Source organism: Accipiter gentilis, chromosome 4 (assembly GCF_929443795.1).
Source record: "Accipiter gentilis chromosome 4, bAccGen1.1, whole genome shotgun sequence".
NCBI lineage: Eukaryota > Metazoa > Chordata > Aves > Accipitriformes > Accipitridae > Astur > Astur gentilis.
In genome coordinates, this window is record NC_064883.1 from 22,566,221 (window position 1) to 22,583,504 (window position 17,284).

General features: G+C 37.3%; 1 protein-coding gene across 14 annotated transcripts in view; it reads right to left on the bottom strand.

Moving 5' to 3' along the window:
- Window positions 1–17,284, bottom strand: part of CDK14 (cyclin dependent kinase 14) — a 333,262-nt gene that overhangs the window by 64,265 nt on the left and 251,713 nt on the right. For all 14 annotated transcript variants that reach the window (XM_049798612.1, XM_049798611.1, XM_049798619.1 and 11 more), the window contains 2 exons: window positions 5,037–5,176; window positions 772–918 (listed from right to left, as the gene is read on the bottom strand). In XM_049798612.1, the coding sequence (XP_049654569.1) occupies window positions 803–918; window positions 5,037–5,176 (256 nt within the window). In that variant the 3' untranslated portion in view covers window positions 772–802. The remainder of the gene's footprint in view (window positions 1–771; window positions 919–5,036; window positions 5,177–17,284) is intronic.

Consider the following 17,284-nt stretch of genomic DNA (forward strand, 5'->3'; position numbering starts at 1 on the left):
GAAACTATTTAGAGAAGCATACTAAGCAAAGCAGCTATATAAGGAAATACTGCTAATCTGGAAAAGTCTGTCAAGTGGTGAATCCCACTCAACAAACACTGGGGTGATGCATATGGGCAGAGGAGAGTTAATGCCATGATATAACAAACACCATTCCCCTACTGTAATTTGATAAGTAGCCTCTCTACTCACCTGCCCTTCCCAGGTTCTGTTCTACTCTTAGGATACCTGAAGTCATATTACACACTATTTCACTGCTGAATAACTATGATTAAAAAGATGGGGTATTGACTGAAAGCCATCCAAGAACAAAACCAGTTCTAGTAGATCCAGTGATACAGATCAAATTCATTAACATGACAGCACCTCTGTCTCCATCAAGAACATCCTTCTGCTATGAGGGCTACCAAACCTACTAAATGAATCATTTCTTGTCCTTGCCCCAAAGTTCAACAACAGAACTGGCAAGAGGTATTTTATCTCTCCATATCTTACCAGGGGAAAAAAACCCATAAGTCCAAATTAAAGGCAACCTAATGTTTAATCTGCTGGCACCAACTCCTGCAATATTTTCAACCTGTCAGTGACACTGATCCTGCCCCCAAGGCCAGGAACTTACACTCCTTATATTGACCATTAAACTGCAAAACCAGATTATCTGCCTGAACATGAGCAATTTAAGAAATGTGCAGTTGAATTTTATATTTTGTTTCCTCTAAAGAGAAGTAAAGAGTATTTTCAAAGATATACTTTCCAATAATCATGCCTTACCTGCATTTTCAGTTGTGAACATAGGTATTCTTTAGTGTTTGTTGTTTGATACACCTTTGCCATAACTATTGTTTTTTCCAAAGACTCTCATACTTTCTCCAGTCTCTGGCTGTAATCTTACATTCGGTACCGTAAAAATAGAAGACACTGCAAAAAAGAGTGTCAGTTTAGAAACTTTGATTTTTTTCCTGCAAAAGCAGTAATTTAAAAATAATTAGTTAATACATACGGCAAACACAACACTGAGTAAATATATACAGCTTTTACATATACCACCTATTTATGCAAGTAAGCACTGTAAAAATTCTGAATGGAAAGAAGCTGCATGCGTTATGATGGAAGCTCTATGATGACAACATTCTTAGCGGCATGCATCTAAAAAAACCTGTTCCCAGTTGTGTGTGTTTATTTGTCCTATGTACCGCTATATAATTCATGTCTTCCATTTTAAAATTTCTGCTCTGAGAGCATTTAGAACTAAATAAGAATGTGAAAAAATGCAGCAAGGTTTTTCAATAATTTGACATCACATATTACATCTTCAAAATCTTGATGCCAGTAGAACTGAGCTATTTCGTTTGACTTCACTTTATTTACTGTAAAAGACAAATAGGCTTCTTAAAAATATCCCAACAACTCAAAAAGCTTTTACATAAAGCAATCCCCTTCTGCATGAGCTAGAAAAAACATGTAACAGCAGGCAACTAATTACTAGTAGACATGATAATATTAATCACAGGGATCAAACTGCAAATAGTTAAGGATTCACACACTGATCATATGAAAACTTATTTTTACTTAGGATGCCTCAAACTATTGGGGAAAAACCACTGACTTTTAATACCTTCTGAGAACAAGTGTCCATATAAAAATATCCTCGAATATGCCACTGCATGGTTGCATGAGGAAATGTTAATAGACTGTTCAAAGAACTGATTGGAACCGTAACAGTTTTCTTTGTTTTAGCATAGCTGTAAGTTTTTGGAGCTACTCTTCCATCTTTAAGTCTTTAAAAGACCTGGCTATTGTTTTGTGCACAAGATCTTCCCACTGTATTTTTGACATCTCAACTTGCTTTTGATATTCTGCTATCCTTGGTAACATACATTATGAATGGCATATATTCTATGCAAATAAATCAATATGAGCTCTCAAATATGAAAGCAGAAAAGGGGGAGGGCTGTTGGGGTTTTTTTTCAATAGAAAATAACAAGTACACATATTTAGTAAAAGGGGTTAATATATAGATTACTGCTTATGTGTGAGATGAATGATGTCTATGTTGCATCATAAATTGTATTGTATTCCCAGACAGTATGTTTTCAGCAGAACTGCACAACTCTTACCTTTTTAATGTACTATTTTTAAAATTTGAAAGTGGTTAGATGTTAGACAGAGCTTATCTGGAAATTGAACTTCCAACCCAATTGAAATGATGCCTTGACTTGAAACCAAACCAAATAAAAAAATAAAAATTTTGTTTCTCACATGAACTCATTTTGCACACATTTTTAAAATAAAACACAAGATTAAAATTTTATCCTGTAAAATATTACATAGAATATAAATACTTAGTGCTAAAGTCAAAACAAGAAGAGAAAGTGAAACACCTCTTTTTTACTTTTTTGATGTAGTCAGAGTCACCATACTTTCATGAAATACTGTGATTCCAAAGAAACAGTATTTTCTGATGGAGAATCATTTGACTGACTTTTTTCCCCTTCTCTTTTTCTTTCTCCTCACCTATGAGTCTTTCCTTGGTTTTTAGTGCTAAATCCCCAAATTTGCAATTCAGCACTAGGACCAAGGTGGACAAAATATATTCCATGATGAATACTATTCACTACAGAGATTTGCAAAATTCCAGTGGTGTCCTGATTAGGAGTCAGTAGATTTTGTGTGTACAGACACTTCTGTTGTGCATAAAGACACAATGTGTTTATACCTACATTTAATTAACTATCAACAGCAAGTGTTTCTCAACTGAAAATATTAACCCAGACAACTAGAATCATGAAAACTGGCAATTTCACTACACAGTAAACATTTTCCCAACTCTCCAAAGTATATGACTTCTTTGTTTTGTAAATATGTTTACAAGTATATCCAAGTCATACTAAACAGAAATGATTGTAGTATTTGATACTGGGATTGTCCTTTCTTGCATCTGGATTTATGCTTCATAATGATTATCTACTAGACACAGAAATAGTCTTTCTGTAACTCAAAATTTTACTGGAGGCATTTAGAAGAACCTTGCTTTAAAATATAATGATTTTTCATCTTTATTCTCCCCCCTTCAAAAGGTTTCACTGCTCCTGATGTTTAACGTTATGCAAAGACGTGTTTCTGCCAATGAATATCGCCTTATGGTTATGCTTCTGCAAATAACCTGCTGTGAGCTGATAAAAGGATTAATGCAGCCAAAATTCTTAATCTGTGAAATTACAAATTAAATTCTCATATTAAAAATACCACCCTGAGGTATTTTTTGTGGTTTTAATTCCCCTCTGGTGTTCTGCATACATTGTGCTTGTTAATGACTAGGACAAGACTGTCTCTGTTGGCAGCCTGCTGCAGAGTGATAATGTGTAGGCATTTACTTCACTGATAGAACTGGATTTAACCACTGACTGATAAACTAAGTGGCAAGTGGGTAATAAGTCCATATTAACAGAAAAGTACTACTGCAGAATTCAGAATTCAAAATCCTGGCTAGACTAAATCACAGTCAGAAGGATTGAGATGTCACCACTGCAGAGTGATTTTTGTTTTCCATTTAGTGGAAAAAGGATAAATGAACTGGCATTCTTGATGTTTCATTAGTCCTGAAGAAATTAATCTCTTTGCATCAGTTTCAGCAAAGGCAGACTTTCAACAGCATCTTTAATTTACACTGCAACCTTTGAATTTTCATCTTATAAAGTACCGCAGTCAGCAAACTGAGTGGTGTGTTAGCATGGCAGAGGAGGAAACTGGGAATCTTTTTGCAGAGCAAGGACGCGGTCTACGACAGAGCTGGTGATGGACAAAAATTAATGGTGCTGGTTTGATTTTAATGTTCATATTCTACAAATGGGACAGTGCTATTCAGACCAGAGTCAGGAGTAGGGTACTTGGACAGTCAGGCCACGGAATGAGCTCAAAATGTGACCACTACAGCTGATGAGGATAGAAAAGATAAATTTTTGGAAGACAAAAGTTTTCATACTGACACTGATGTAAACAGAATCTGTTGTGGATTAATATTCAGAAAGGGAGCTCAGTTTTTATAAGCAAACTTTTAAATCAGCCATAGTTACACACACACACGTGCCATTGTTGCATCTCTGAACTTTTTGCTTCGAAGTACTGGATTTAGATCTTTTGCTAATGGATGCATGTTTGAAAGCAGAAAATAACATACACTGTTCTAACACAAGCATGCTTCTCTTCACCGCATTGAGTTAAAGCAAAATGCTGATTGTTATTCCCCTGTGAAACCTATTTTTAATAACAGAACCTTCTCTGAATCAAAAATATGCATGATAATATTTTTCCCCAGAATAAATAGTAGTGTGCTTTTAACACTGGAAAATGATATGGACATGTATGATATAAATGATTCACAATTATTAAAGAGATAATTGACAGCATACATGATGATAGGAACATTTCTGCCAAGTCAATTGGAATGCATTTTGTTTAATAAAAGAAATAAAAAGATGTATGTAAATGCTGAAAGCATTCTTAGTTAATAACATCATCTGCCATCCTCTTCTTACACAGTCTAATTCAGCAAATTAACTGATTGTCTACTTTGTGTTTTTCAGACTTCCAAATGCCGAGTCCTTTCTTAAAGGTTACTGTTACAACAGATAGAGATTCTGTGAATCAAACACAGCTGGATTTTTATCCTGTATGCTGCAGCTAGTTAAGAAGTACTGTATGTTATAAAGTGAAAAGCACTAAATATGTAAATTGTATTTTTCCTTTTGCTTTATGACAATTCAGATAATTCTCTTGGCTGCACACATAATCAAATACAAAGATAGCTGGCTGCAGACTGCAGAGCAGAGATAGCAAAAAAAAAAAAAAAAAAAGAATCCATTTTGTCCTGTGTCAAGCTAACTCTGTAATTTCAAGCTACACAATTGCACTCACATATTTTGTGTGTGGCTGTGTATGTCCATGAAGCTGTCTGCATGTGAGGGTGACCATACACACATGCATCTGTATGAACTAGCGTCTTTCTTTTTAATCAATTCAGAGGTGGTTATACTCACTATCAGTTAACTCCCATAGCCGTGGGGGCAGATCACTGAAATACTCATGGCTCAGGGCCGCCTGTGCTGACAATCTGTTCTTTGGGAAACACTGGAGTAGTTTGGAGGCTAGATCTTCTGCGTGATTCACATAGCTCAGCCTGTAACACAAACAAGAAGGTTTTTCTGAAAAACAATCTCATTATTCTGTTTACTAATTCCATCTGCAGCCAGCACAGTTGAAACACTGAGTCTTGCTAGCCAGGATAAAGACAAAGTCTGTTTGGGAGCACTACCAGGAGAGATATTCCTCAGGTTAGGGAGTCAATTAATTACTTCTGGATTGATAGCTCAAAATTCATACAAATTTTACAAATATAGAGCATATAATATACCATATCACACGTGCCCTGTCTAGTATGCTAAAAGATCATAAGCAACAGCATCTTGAAAGCAACTGTTTTGATTCTTCCATTTACATTTTATTAAGCATACTGACAGAGTGAAAATTTACAGCGCTGGAATCAAATGGTTACTACTATCTAAACCCATGAAATCCAAGCTTAAAATAACAGCAGTATTCATACAACTTTGTGAAGTATCAAATTTTAAAATTCAATGACGCTTAACATGCAACATATGCATCATGTTTCATAAAGACATTTGTCTTTTGGGAAGTACTGACTTCTTATTTTTTCATATATTCACATATAGGGGGTTGACTCTTCATCAGGTGTTAATGGAATGTAAACATTAAATTGTAAGTGAATTATCTTTTCTAAGGTACCTAGGGAAGTCTGAGAAAACTCATTGTTTTACTGGGAGCTAAATGCTTGGGAATATGATAAGAAAATATAAACTAAAAATAATAGATTTGGAGGAGAGAGAGTAAAATGGTAATCAGCAAGACATGGCTTGGGTCTAGTAACCTACAGCTGCCTTCTAAATTTCCAAAGCCACCAAACTTGTTCTACTATGTAGTCAGAAAAGAGGTGCTGTATCTTGTCAACATTGTGCTGCTATTATTAGTAGGTAACTTTGTAAATTCAGCCATGCCTTTGCTCAGTAAAGATCTCACCAGGTAAAAATGCCAAAGTGTATAAAAGGTCTCCTATTTTTCAATGCACTGGTTTCCCAAAACAGATGTAGACTGCAGTCCAAAATACTGCAATATTTGAAAAAGATTGTGTTATCCTCTAAAATCAGTAATCCCACAGCATGTTTCATGCAAATCTTCATTTTTGTTCAGCTGAAGCTGACTTGCTGGAAAGCCATTCAGGGAAGGTGGATTAAACAGTTACTCTTTTATTGGGCTGACATGGCATAATTTATACAGATCAGTGTATGCACAGGTGAAAACTATCTCTACAACAAAGGACAACACTGAAAACACTAAATGAAAAAAAAATTGTTATTACAGTAAGAACTTTAAACTCACAAATGTCATAGACACAACTTTTTTTCATGCCCATACTACACTCAGTGTGAAAAAAAAATTAGAAGTCAAAAGCATCTCTACTAAATTATGTGCTGACATATGTATGATATGCTGATAATTGTAATGATTCAAAAAATACGCCACTGGCTGTCTTTTTAATTTCTAGCAACTGTATGCTAGATAGGAATTTCTGAATACTGTGCCTATCTGATCTCTTCTTGAGAACTGGCAGGATATTTGTCCAGAAATAACCCAGGGATGAACTGCCCAGAAGTGCTGACCACTTCAGGGCATTATTTCTCATCAACCATAATCTTACGGAATTCCCTGGATTAGGATTTGGAATTGCCTTTCCAGGTTAAACAGATGCTGAACTCCAGTGTTTCTGATGGGCATAATTTCTTCTGTTTTCATTTTCAGTTCATGACAAAATAAAGACATCTTGAATCAAACAGTCATTGCCTACAAATTAGATTATATATTAGATTAATTCCAGACTCCTTAAACTACCAGATTGTAGAAATTGTTTCATTAAACTTTTGTGAAAATTACAGGCAAGTTCATTACAGAACACAGCAAAATACCAGGAGAAAAAGCTATTCTTAACAATGAAAAGGAAAAGGGAGGGTAAATATTCAGGGAGAATTGGTATTAATTCTTCTACACGTCCAAAATTTCCATGGACTGGTGATTATATTGAGTCTGTGCAGCCTGCCTTGTGTCCTAATCCCACCTGCACCAATTATTTGTTCAGAGGTCCTGGCAAATCAATTCACCAACGTATTTTTTCCCCACAGAGGTAGCTGCATCCTTTTAAGGAGCCATCATAAACTTGCTCTGTCTTGAAGGAAAGCTACTGTTAAGTCAGAAAAATGAGGTCACTTAAGTAAGTAGTGAAATATTACCCTCCAATATAAGAATTGTGCCATTCCTTAGCTGACCCATAGGTAAAGTGAAGACACTAATTAAGTAAGGCAAAGCAAAAGAAAAGAGAATTCAAATATTAATGAATTCTGAACTGCAGGTGAAATTATGGATGATGACATCCTAGTTCCTTGGTGCTCTTGAACAGAGTAGTGCTGACACTTTGACTTTATTAATGGTCACCAATGTACCTGGCATACTGCTAAGAATTTTTTTAGCAAGACAATCAGATTAACTAATATAAATTGAAAATATTTTGAGTAGCAACAGTTTAGGAAGGCAAAGTCACCTTCCCAGTTTATAAACAGAAGAGAGACCTGTTTACTGAGATCAATCAAGAAACCAAAGATAAGTATCAAATAATCACCAGATTATACATTAATACAATATAAACCAAACAAAAATATCTAGGGCTGCAACATAATCACATCAACTAATGAAACAGTTGTGAATAAATCAGTCAAAATTAGAACCGATTAATAAATAGAAAAAAAGACTAAATTCATTGCACAGTCTGCAAAAATAGTTCAGTCTGCTATAATTATTACATTCACCTGCCCTGATAATACTCTGAGTAGTGCTGGGAAGGGGGATGTTACTTGTTTCTACAGTGCTTTGAAGATTCCGGTTGCTACATTATTAGTATTATGTTCCCAAGCATCTATAGATTTTAAACTCAGAAGGGACCATAACAATCAAGTCTCACCTCCTGTGTAATACAGGCCGAAGAAGATCATCCAAGTAACTCATGGATCAAATCTTCACTTTTAGCTAGGCTCAGCTGTATCTTTAAAGTTCTACATCAAAGTTCTAGCTTTGTTTACAGAGCTTTGCACAGCAATGAAAAAATTCTTCTCCAAACCCCATGTCTTCTGCGAAGGTCACTTCTGGAAATCAGTGGACTTTGCAAAAGGTATATGCATGTGGGCTTCTAATGTTGTCAGTCTTAAAATTTATGCCTTAGTGCAATGCATGACTAATTTTGCTGCTTTGTTTAAAGACAAACTATTCTTTTACTTACAAAAAATGCACTGTATGATCATTTATTTCAATTATATCTACTGCATCAGAAATTTTTGGAAAAACCCATTTAGTGCATAACCTCAGCGGTCTGGAACGTTGGAACATTTGGTTTTGTTTCTTTCCTTTTTTTTTTTTTTGCCAATAGCCTCTTTAAAATATCCTCGTTAAAACATGAATAATTTGTCTGATGTAAGTTTGAAACATGATTCCTCAATAGGGACAAAGGCTGAATTTTCTGATGGGGTTCAGTAGTTAAATACCTAATATAGAAAAGTTAACAAAAAGAACTAAAGAAAAAAAGATTTTATTTTTAAATACACCTCCTTCAGTATGTGACAGGATAGAATTTCATACAATATGGCTTTGTGTCTAAAACATAATAGCATGTTTTGTCTCACAGCAGTTGGGACATATAGGAACTTGGCATGCATGATATGGCAAGTCTCAATATTCACGCTTCACTTACTGTCACACTATTCACTGAGGAATACTTATTAGCCATGACAGCATACATACTTTCAGAAAATGTGGCATATAGCAGAATACAGAGAAACCTTTGGCAATGAGTATTAAATAATAATATCTAGATATTGTTTTAGAAATATTGGGACTATTTTTACACACCTACTCTGACGACGTTTGTGAAACACACAGATTTTCAACTTAATCCCAAATGCTATATACAGCCTTAGCTCAAGAAAAACAAACACCATATGAACCTGTCTCACTTTAAACATATATGAATCTGACTAGACTTGAGCAGTTGTAAATCTCATTGGATTACAAGAATTTGATTTAATTTCAGAAAACAGGCTTAAATGTCTTTCTACTGCACAGGAAGGTCAGTATTTGGTCAAGCAGAACATGACTAAGATCACTGAAGTTTGGTTTAAGCTCTTGAGAAAAAGAAAGTTTTGGGCATGTGCAGTGAACTTCTGAACTTGGGGTGATTTGCTTTTAAATGCAACGAAGAAGGCAGCTCAAATTCACATTAATAATTAAGACAAATGGGCATTAAAACAAATGGAGATAATATGCTGTCTATATACTCTTAACAGCATGAGGTAAATACTTCCCAAAGCAAAAATCATTTACTGTGCATATTTTCCATGTGAAGATACAGCTCTCGCAGCGTATCATTAATTCATTTCTCGACTGGCGTTTATAGCATGGCCTAGAGGAGTGAGGCACCTAATTCCCTTTGGAAATCTCAGCTCTGCTTCTTTATTCTAAGTAATCTCTTGCAACCTGAAGTGCTGAAAGACAAAACCACAGTTAACCCAAACAATCACACCATTTAGCAGAGTTTAAACTTTAACAGTACAAAGAGAATAAACAAATCGGTGCAAATCAGGCAGGCCATACGGTAACCCTCGCAGCTCGTTTCGCAGAGGATGCCGTGGTCCCCTCAACCACAGGGCTCCTGTACAGTCCCTGTGGTATCTCGCCTACCATCGCACTGCCACGAGGGCCGTATTCCCCATTTTTACCCATGCCTGCTTGAGGATGGCAGTCCTTCCCCCTTGTTCTAGGCTTTAGGCCTCTTCTGAGTTCTGACACAAAACTGTGCCAACAATGCCTAGCGTAGCTAATGTCTTCTTTGCAAATTCATTATCTTCTCACCAGCTGACACGGACATGCCCTCATGTGCCTTGACAGTTTGCACCTCTGAATATACATGTGACCCTACTAGCAGCAGCTACGCAGCACACAAATCGGAGCAGGGCCTATCTTAAGTAACATTTCCTTTTTACTAAATATCAACAGCCTTTTCTGTTCTTACAGCCATGCCGAGAACACCTACCGTCTTCAAAGACTTGATGTGCCAGTTCCAGCGTGCAGTAGCTGCTTCCCTAACGTGCCTGGTGTGCCTCCACAGAGCTTTTGTAGAGTTTATTTAGCCATCATGAAACCACTGCAACAAGTGAATGCAAGTTTTGATGCGATGCTTTTAGCTTTTGATGCAGATGAAGGCATAAAGCGGCACCTCAAGACGAGAATCTAACACAGTAAAGACGTTACCATTTTTTCAGTGTTTTACACAGAGGGTTCTGAGGACTACAACTAATGAACAAAGAGAGACAAAAGCTTTTGAAGGCTCACTGAAGCACGGTTTTACTTGTTGCTGATCAATCACAAAATACAGAATTTGCTCTACAGCACAGTGTAGAGGTACTTCAAGCCAAACTATACAGTAAACATTACAGTCAAACACAGCCACAGGAACTACATTTCAGTGTTGGGATTGTGCCCCCTGCATGGGGCTGCCAACAGCAGTCCTAACGTTGTGCTGGGTTGTGCATGTTCTTTAGGAGGCATGTCTCAAAACACCCGGGACCCTTCTTGCTCTTCCCAAATAGAGGTGCTGGCAGCAGTTTAGATTCAGAAACACTGAGCTCTCTACACATGTAAGGTGGGAAAGTATGGTCTCCATCAGTTTAATTGTACTCTTCTAGCTCGGTACCTCACTAGATGCAAGATTGCCACAGTTGTGCAACATCCCACTCAGGCTTCTTAGATGAGCTAGGCTGGGACAAATCCTGCATTAACATGGCTATACTGCTCCCAGCATCTGTCCTTGCTCTGTGCTCCTGCACAACACTGCACTCCACAGTCTTCAGACCTTCACAATTTCTGTAAGGGTGTATGAAACAATCTCTTTGGGAATTTAGAAATTAGTTTGATCCCTCTTAATTATATTACTGTATCACAGCATCAGCAGTCTTATTTGTTAAAGTACTGAAAAAGTGGTCAAAATGTTTATTATTAAAATAAAAGCCATGACAACCAATGATAAGTATTCACTGATACAGAACAGAGATAAAAGCATCAGTCTTTGATTCTTTGATATTGCTGTTAATGTCGATGTAAAAGAGGTTAAAGCCCCATTTGGAAAGCTGTGGAGGTAAGTTCATTCAGTGCATTCTAGGAAAGTAATAATAACCCAGACCCATGTGAACTAATTCTCACTTGACAGTTGCACAGATGCCATTAGCTGGAAAGCAGCCAAGATGAATAGCATTTCATGAAAAAAAGTGAATGTAACAAATTAAAGTTCTAACAATATAGACAACTAGGGGTTTTTTCTATTTTAATTAATATAGATTTACCTCTAGGTATATCATTTTTACACACTTGGTAAATTTTTAAAAGAATCTACTGATCCAGTAGGTAAACCGTAATTATAGTTGCAGGTCCTGAACTTCTCAGAATGGAGAATTACGACGATTAAACTGCTCACGAGTCACGTGAGGCTTCAGAGACTCAGACTGGTCACACCTAAGCTAGACAATGAAGTGATCCAACCTCTCATGGCAATTCACATTTGATAATGGCCATTAAGCTCAGTCATGACTAGATCATAAAATAATTTTTATGTATCATCACTGAATGTAACTCAAGACAAAAACTTAGATATTAATCTATTTCTTCCTGACTCAACCTGTACTACATTTGATGGGTTTTAGTGTCCGTTTCAGATGCATTGCTGTATTTCTACAACACAACACTGCTTGCGATGTTCAGCTTGAACGGTTTGCTACACATAGGAAGCAGAACGTTAACACCCTTAGAGAACACACCACCTTTAAAAATTGAATTTGGTTGATTTGAGCTTTAAATGCTGAGCTTAAAGAGAATCAGTCAATGTACAACAGCCTTAACAGTATCCTGAGTTGTCCTTCTGTAGCCAGACATGCACCTGGGCTAGCTCTTGCTCTGATGCCTCAGAATAAATATGCTGGGCTATGAAACCTTCTAAAGAAACCCAGTCCAACTATTGAAGCTTAGGGCATGAAGATAGCCAATACTCTTCATTGACTATATTGCAGATATTTCCTCCACTTGTTCTATACCATTTTGATACCGAATAAAGTTTACAGTTGATACTAGTTATCTTTTTGCCAGGGTAATATATGCTGGAGCATCAAATGAAGGAAGAACTATGGAGTCTGTATGGCAGACATTAAAGAGAAAAAAAAAAAAAAGCTTATTTAAATAGCAAATATACAATATATGTCCAGTCATAACATACTATAAGCTATTGAGAACATGGCTTTCTGTGATACGATCATGTAACTTCTTTAATTTCTGGGAGTTCTGAGGCTGTGATATTCCAGGCAACGTGACTGCTAGGTACAGTGTTCCGCTACTGTTTAAAACTACAATTCTTTAAACCAAAAGAAGAATACCTGAAGTATTTCACATTATTTCAGTTTTCAGCAGTGTCTCTAAGATACATGTATTTCCCATAAAAAAAGTATTTCCTAAGCAATTTTAATCAGAACCTGACTTACCATTTTGCCCTAGAAAGAATTTAGCAATTATTTCTTTTTGATTTTACATGTGTTGTGGTTTAACCCCAGCCAGAAACCAAGTACCACCAAGCTGCTCGCTCACTTCCCCCTGGTGGGATGGGGGAGAGAATTGGAAGAGTAAAAATGAGAAAACTTGTTGGCTGAGATAAAAGCAGTTTAATAGGTAAAGCAAAAGCCACGCACGCAAGCAAAGCAAAACAAGGAATTCATTCACCACTTGCCATCGGCAGGCAGGTGTTCGGCCATCTCCAGGGAAGCAGGGCTCCATCATGTGTAACGGTTACTTGGGAAGACAAAACACCATGACGCCGAATGTATCCCTCTTCCTTCCTTCTTCCCCCAGCTTTATATACCGAGCATGACATAGTATGGTCTGGAATATCCCTTTTGCCAGTTTGGATCACCTGTCCCAGCTGTGTCCCCTCCCAAATTCTTGTGCCCCCCGCAGCCCACTCGCTGGTGGGGTGGGGTGAGATGCAGAAAAGGCCTTGGCTCTGTGTGAGCACTGCTCGGCAGTAAAGAAAACATCTCAGCATCATCAGCACTGTTTTCAGCACAAATCCAAAACATAGCCCCATGCTAGCTACTCTGAAGAAAACTAACTCTATCCCAGCCAAAACCAGCACATCAATCAGCTATTTTAATTCTTTCAGCATCCCAATTAGCCCAGTGTTAAAGACACTAGTTATGGAAGACATAGTGTATTACTTACACCACAACAGACTACTACTGAATTTGCTAGATTTATAGTTTACTGGAAGATCTTTGCTTGCTGCAAGTGTAATTGATGAAGAACAACAACATGGTGGTGACACCTAATCAGAAGCTTTTGATTATTTTGAAATTCTTTAAAGGTCATAAGTCTTCTGATCAAGGAGAGTGGTATTTAAAGGCCTTTTTCGTGCACCTCAGCAAGTTGAACGGAATATCCATGGAAAATAAATAGAGCTAAAAATAATTACTAACACCCCAATCATTTTATGAGCTATTATTTCACCAGAAAATGGAGAAAATATATCTTTAATCCTGAACAAAAACTCTTCAAGGTTTATGTTCTCTATAAACCTTTCACTGAGAACTGAAAATATAAGTTAGTAATGCAATAAATGCCCTAACAAATATATCAGATTTTTCACTTAATGCTTTTTACAGGCTTAAACCAAACTGAGTGAAAGAAAATCACCTTTTACAGTCTGACTCTTAAAGGAAGAATGCCTTTCTGTTATGCTTTTTAAAAGAAGGCATGGTGAATTTATATCAACTTCACTGAATCTTGGGGCATGATAAAAGGAAGAAAATACGGCAGCAGAGTTAACATTCCATAGCATTCTTTCTTCACATATTTATTTCCTCACTGGCTGGACATAAGCAAAAAAAAAGAAGGGAATAACCCCCACCCCCCGCAACGTAGAAACAGCTGAAATAAACCTTTGGCACACAATGCAGTCAAAGCTCTGTGCTTTTCCTCCTCCCACCCTCAGCAATCTGAATTGTTTCTCTCCAAAGAAATCCAAGCAAAAAATACTCCAGAGAAAAAACAATCAAACTCTGAATTTCAAATTTGTCAAGTGGGTGCAGCTACTAGGCCAGTAACCAAAGTTTCCCCTATTGTCCCTTATTAAATAACTACAGAAGGAAAAAACAGCTGTCTTTTTGGACCTATTGCCTTTTGAAAACTAAAAAAAAGACAGAACTAAATTCTAGTAAATAAACATTAGCACCGCCTTATAAATCTCTGCCCTCCTGTCTGACATTTTATCATCTTGGGTTTGAGAAGTCTTAATTTCATTCTAATGTAAACAAGAACTGGTCTGTTTGCTCAGTACTTCAACAAGAATTTGCTGCAAGGTTGCAGCATGCAGACAGTGCCCCAAGAAGGGTGACCTCGCTTTAGACAGTGAAGCCAAAGATCATTTATCACAGTTAACCTACAAATCTGTCTTGCCAGGGCCTCAGATCCATCAACCACTTGGAAGCAGCTACTTGTCCTGTCCTCCTACAGCTCCCTAAAACATCGGATGGGTCTGATCTTTCCTATTATTGTATACCTCTCAGCTAATAAAATATATTTTTTATGGATATGGAATGAACAGGAGTACTTTGTATTTATTTATACAGCTCATTAAAGGTGGATAGAGATTTGGAGGCAGAGAGAATGCCCCAAGCCTAGAAAGCTTGGGAAGACAGACCCCAGGCATATGCATTTATTTAACTTTATGTATATGAGTTGCCTGGCTCAACCCAATGAGACGAAGCAATTATGTACAAGTAGGCATCCTGGACTTTTTGCAACTATACTCCTAAGCTAAGACGTGACAGGGAAATGATGCAGAACTAGTAAACATTGAGAGGAGGAGACCAAGATGGTTATAATGAGAACATATGGGCAATATATTCAAAGCTATGCAGTCAAAAATACTTCATTATGTATTATTATGCCTATATATTTAGACAGACTTCCATTATACAGAACTAGTTGCAGCTCCCTGACCCTTAGATACTTGGTTCAGGTGATAGAAAAGAACACAGGATGAGATGCCACATTTACACCAGCATTGTAGCGCAGAAGGTGCCATTCCTTCTCCAGATTCACTCTCCTGATTTAGCACACCACTCTCTCTCTTTACATTAATGGAGACAAATACTTTCTAAAGTGAACATTAGGTCATCTTCCAGTAGGGAGAAGCTTGAAGACTAAGAATCCAGTGCCTGATACCAACTGCAGCAACACTTGTTAAGAGACAAACATGCTTGTGCCAATCTGTTAAAAGAAGTCTGAATTTGACTTTGAACTTGAACAGGCGAAAAAATGAGTGTAATTATTCAAGGGTTTCTTAGGCACAGAGACCATTGTAGAGGAAGAAAACAGTGATCTGTCTCTAGTATGCAATTTGGGGAAAATATAACATTATTTTGCATTGATCTTTTAAAAAAGTGAAACATTACATATCCACACGTACCTGTGTTGAAGTGTCTTTTTAAAAAAGTCGCTCAGGTTTAACACAACAATTTATGCCTTTTTAACTATAAACAGGTTGGAGGTGAATGACCAAACCACAAATTCCATATATTTTAGCTATGAATTACTGAAATATGTGGATTTTAAGTGCTTGTACTCACATATGTGTGAGGGTGCAGTGCTATCTGACACTCAGAAACTGGCTTGCAGTAGGGAAGGACTCAATCCTGAACTATTTTTGCAAATCCTAACCTGTCAAAGTAGCATGAAAGAGAGACAGCGAAGCAGGAAGTTACTGCTATTTAGGGATAAATCAGCATAGGTGATTTAAGAACTAAAATCAAAATTGTTATCTATAATAGTGACCACTAAAGGTTAGATCTCCCTAAAATCCCTAAAAATTGACTGCCAGTAGAGCTCAGAAGGTCACTTCTAATGACCCAAAATAAGCAGGTGGATTTTCAAAAGATTTTGCACACGTGGAATTGTAGAATTCATGGAGCTCTGCGACACATCTGGTCATGGATGCTGCCACCAAAGTGGGATGGGCAGGTATATAAACATCTGGGTCCCATTTTAGGGTCCTAAATGGATATGACGCTTCTGTGAAAGCAGGTATTTGAGGCAGACAAGGACTAGTCCTAGCAGCTTCCAAACTGAGAACAAGAAGCCTGGAGAAAAGGACTGCAAACAACTGGTGAAGACACTATCTGGGCACAAGCCCATCTGATTCCCAGAAAGGACAACAGCTGTTGTGAGTCTGCTTGAATTATCTAGGAGACAGAAAAAGGCCTAAATATGACTAAGGTATCACTGACATAAGAAAAGGGAACAGGAGCAAATACACAGCTTTGTGAAGGATGGGAGGAAAAGGCATAATTATGGAGGATTTTGAAAAGGGTAAGAAGGAGCTTAAAAAAGATGGAGTGAAACAGCCAGCGTTAGGAGGGGAGCTAAAAAATCCACAAAAAATTAAACTGAATTTACTGGTTGCTTTTTATATGATCTGAAGAAGGGTGTTGGCCAGGAGAAGACATAAGAAGTATATTACGGTAATCAAGATCTGAATGACAAGTTGGTTGGGGAAGGAAAAAAAGTATCTTGGAAAAGCTGGAAAGAAAAAAAATATTGTAAAACATATATAGGAGTCTGGATGCATGGGATAGGAAAGATAAAAAACATCCCTAAGGCTTCAGGCCTAGGTGACAAAGGATGCTAGCATGACAGTGAGAGGAGAAACTTCACTGGGAATATGCTCAAGTGTGCACAGGGCAGGGAATAGTAAGAATCTCTCTGTTGAAGCCTATATCGCTGAATTAAGCAGGGCTAGGGAGAGAGCCTGACCTCTTAACTACTGAGTGTCCACATTGCCCCCTGGATTATTTTGGCCCATGCCAACTGGCATTCTCCCAAACCACTCCTAGACACAGTTCAGGGAACAACCCATGCCAGGGAACATTCCCAAAAGGCAGCATGTACCAGGCTCCTACAAGCAGGGCATGCAATATATTACCTTCAGTCTTATGCTAGAAAACACAATTCCTGTGGTCTGCAACATGGGTCTTACATTATTTTGGAAATTTTGAATTAAAAAAACGAATACTGAACA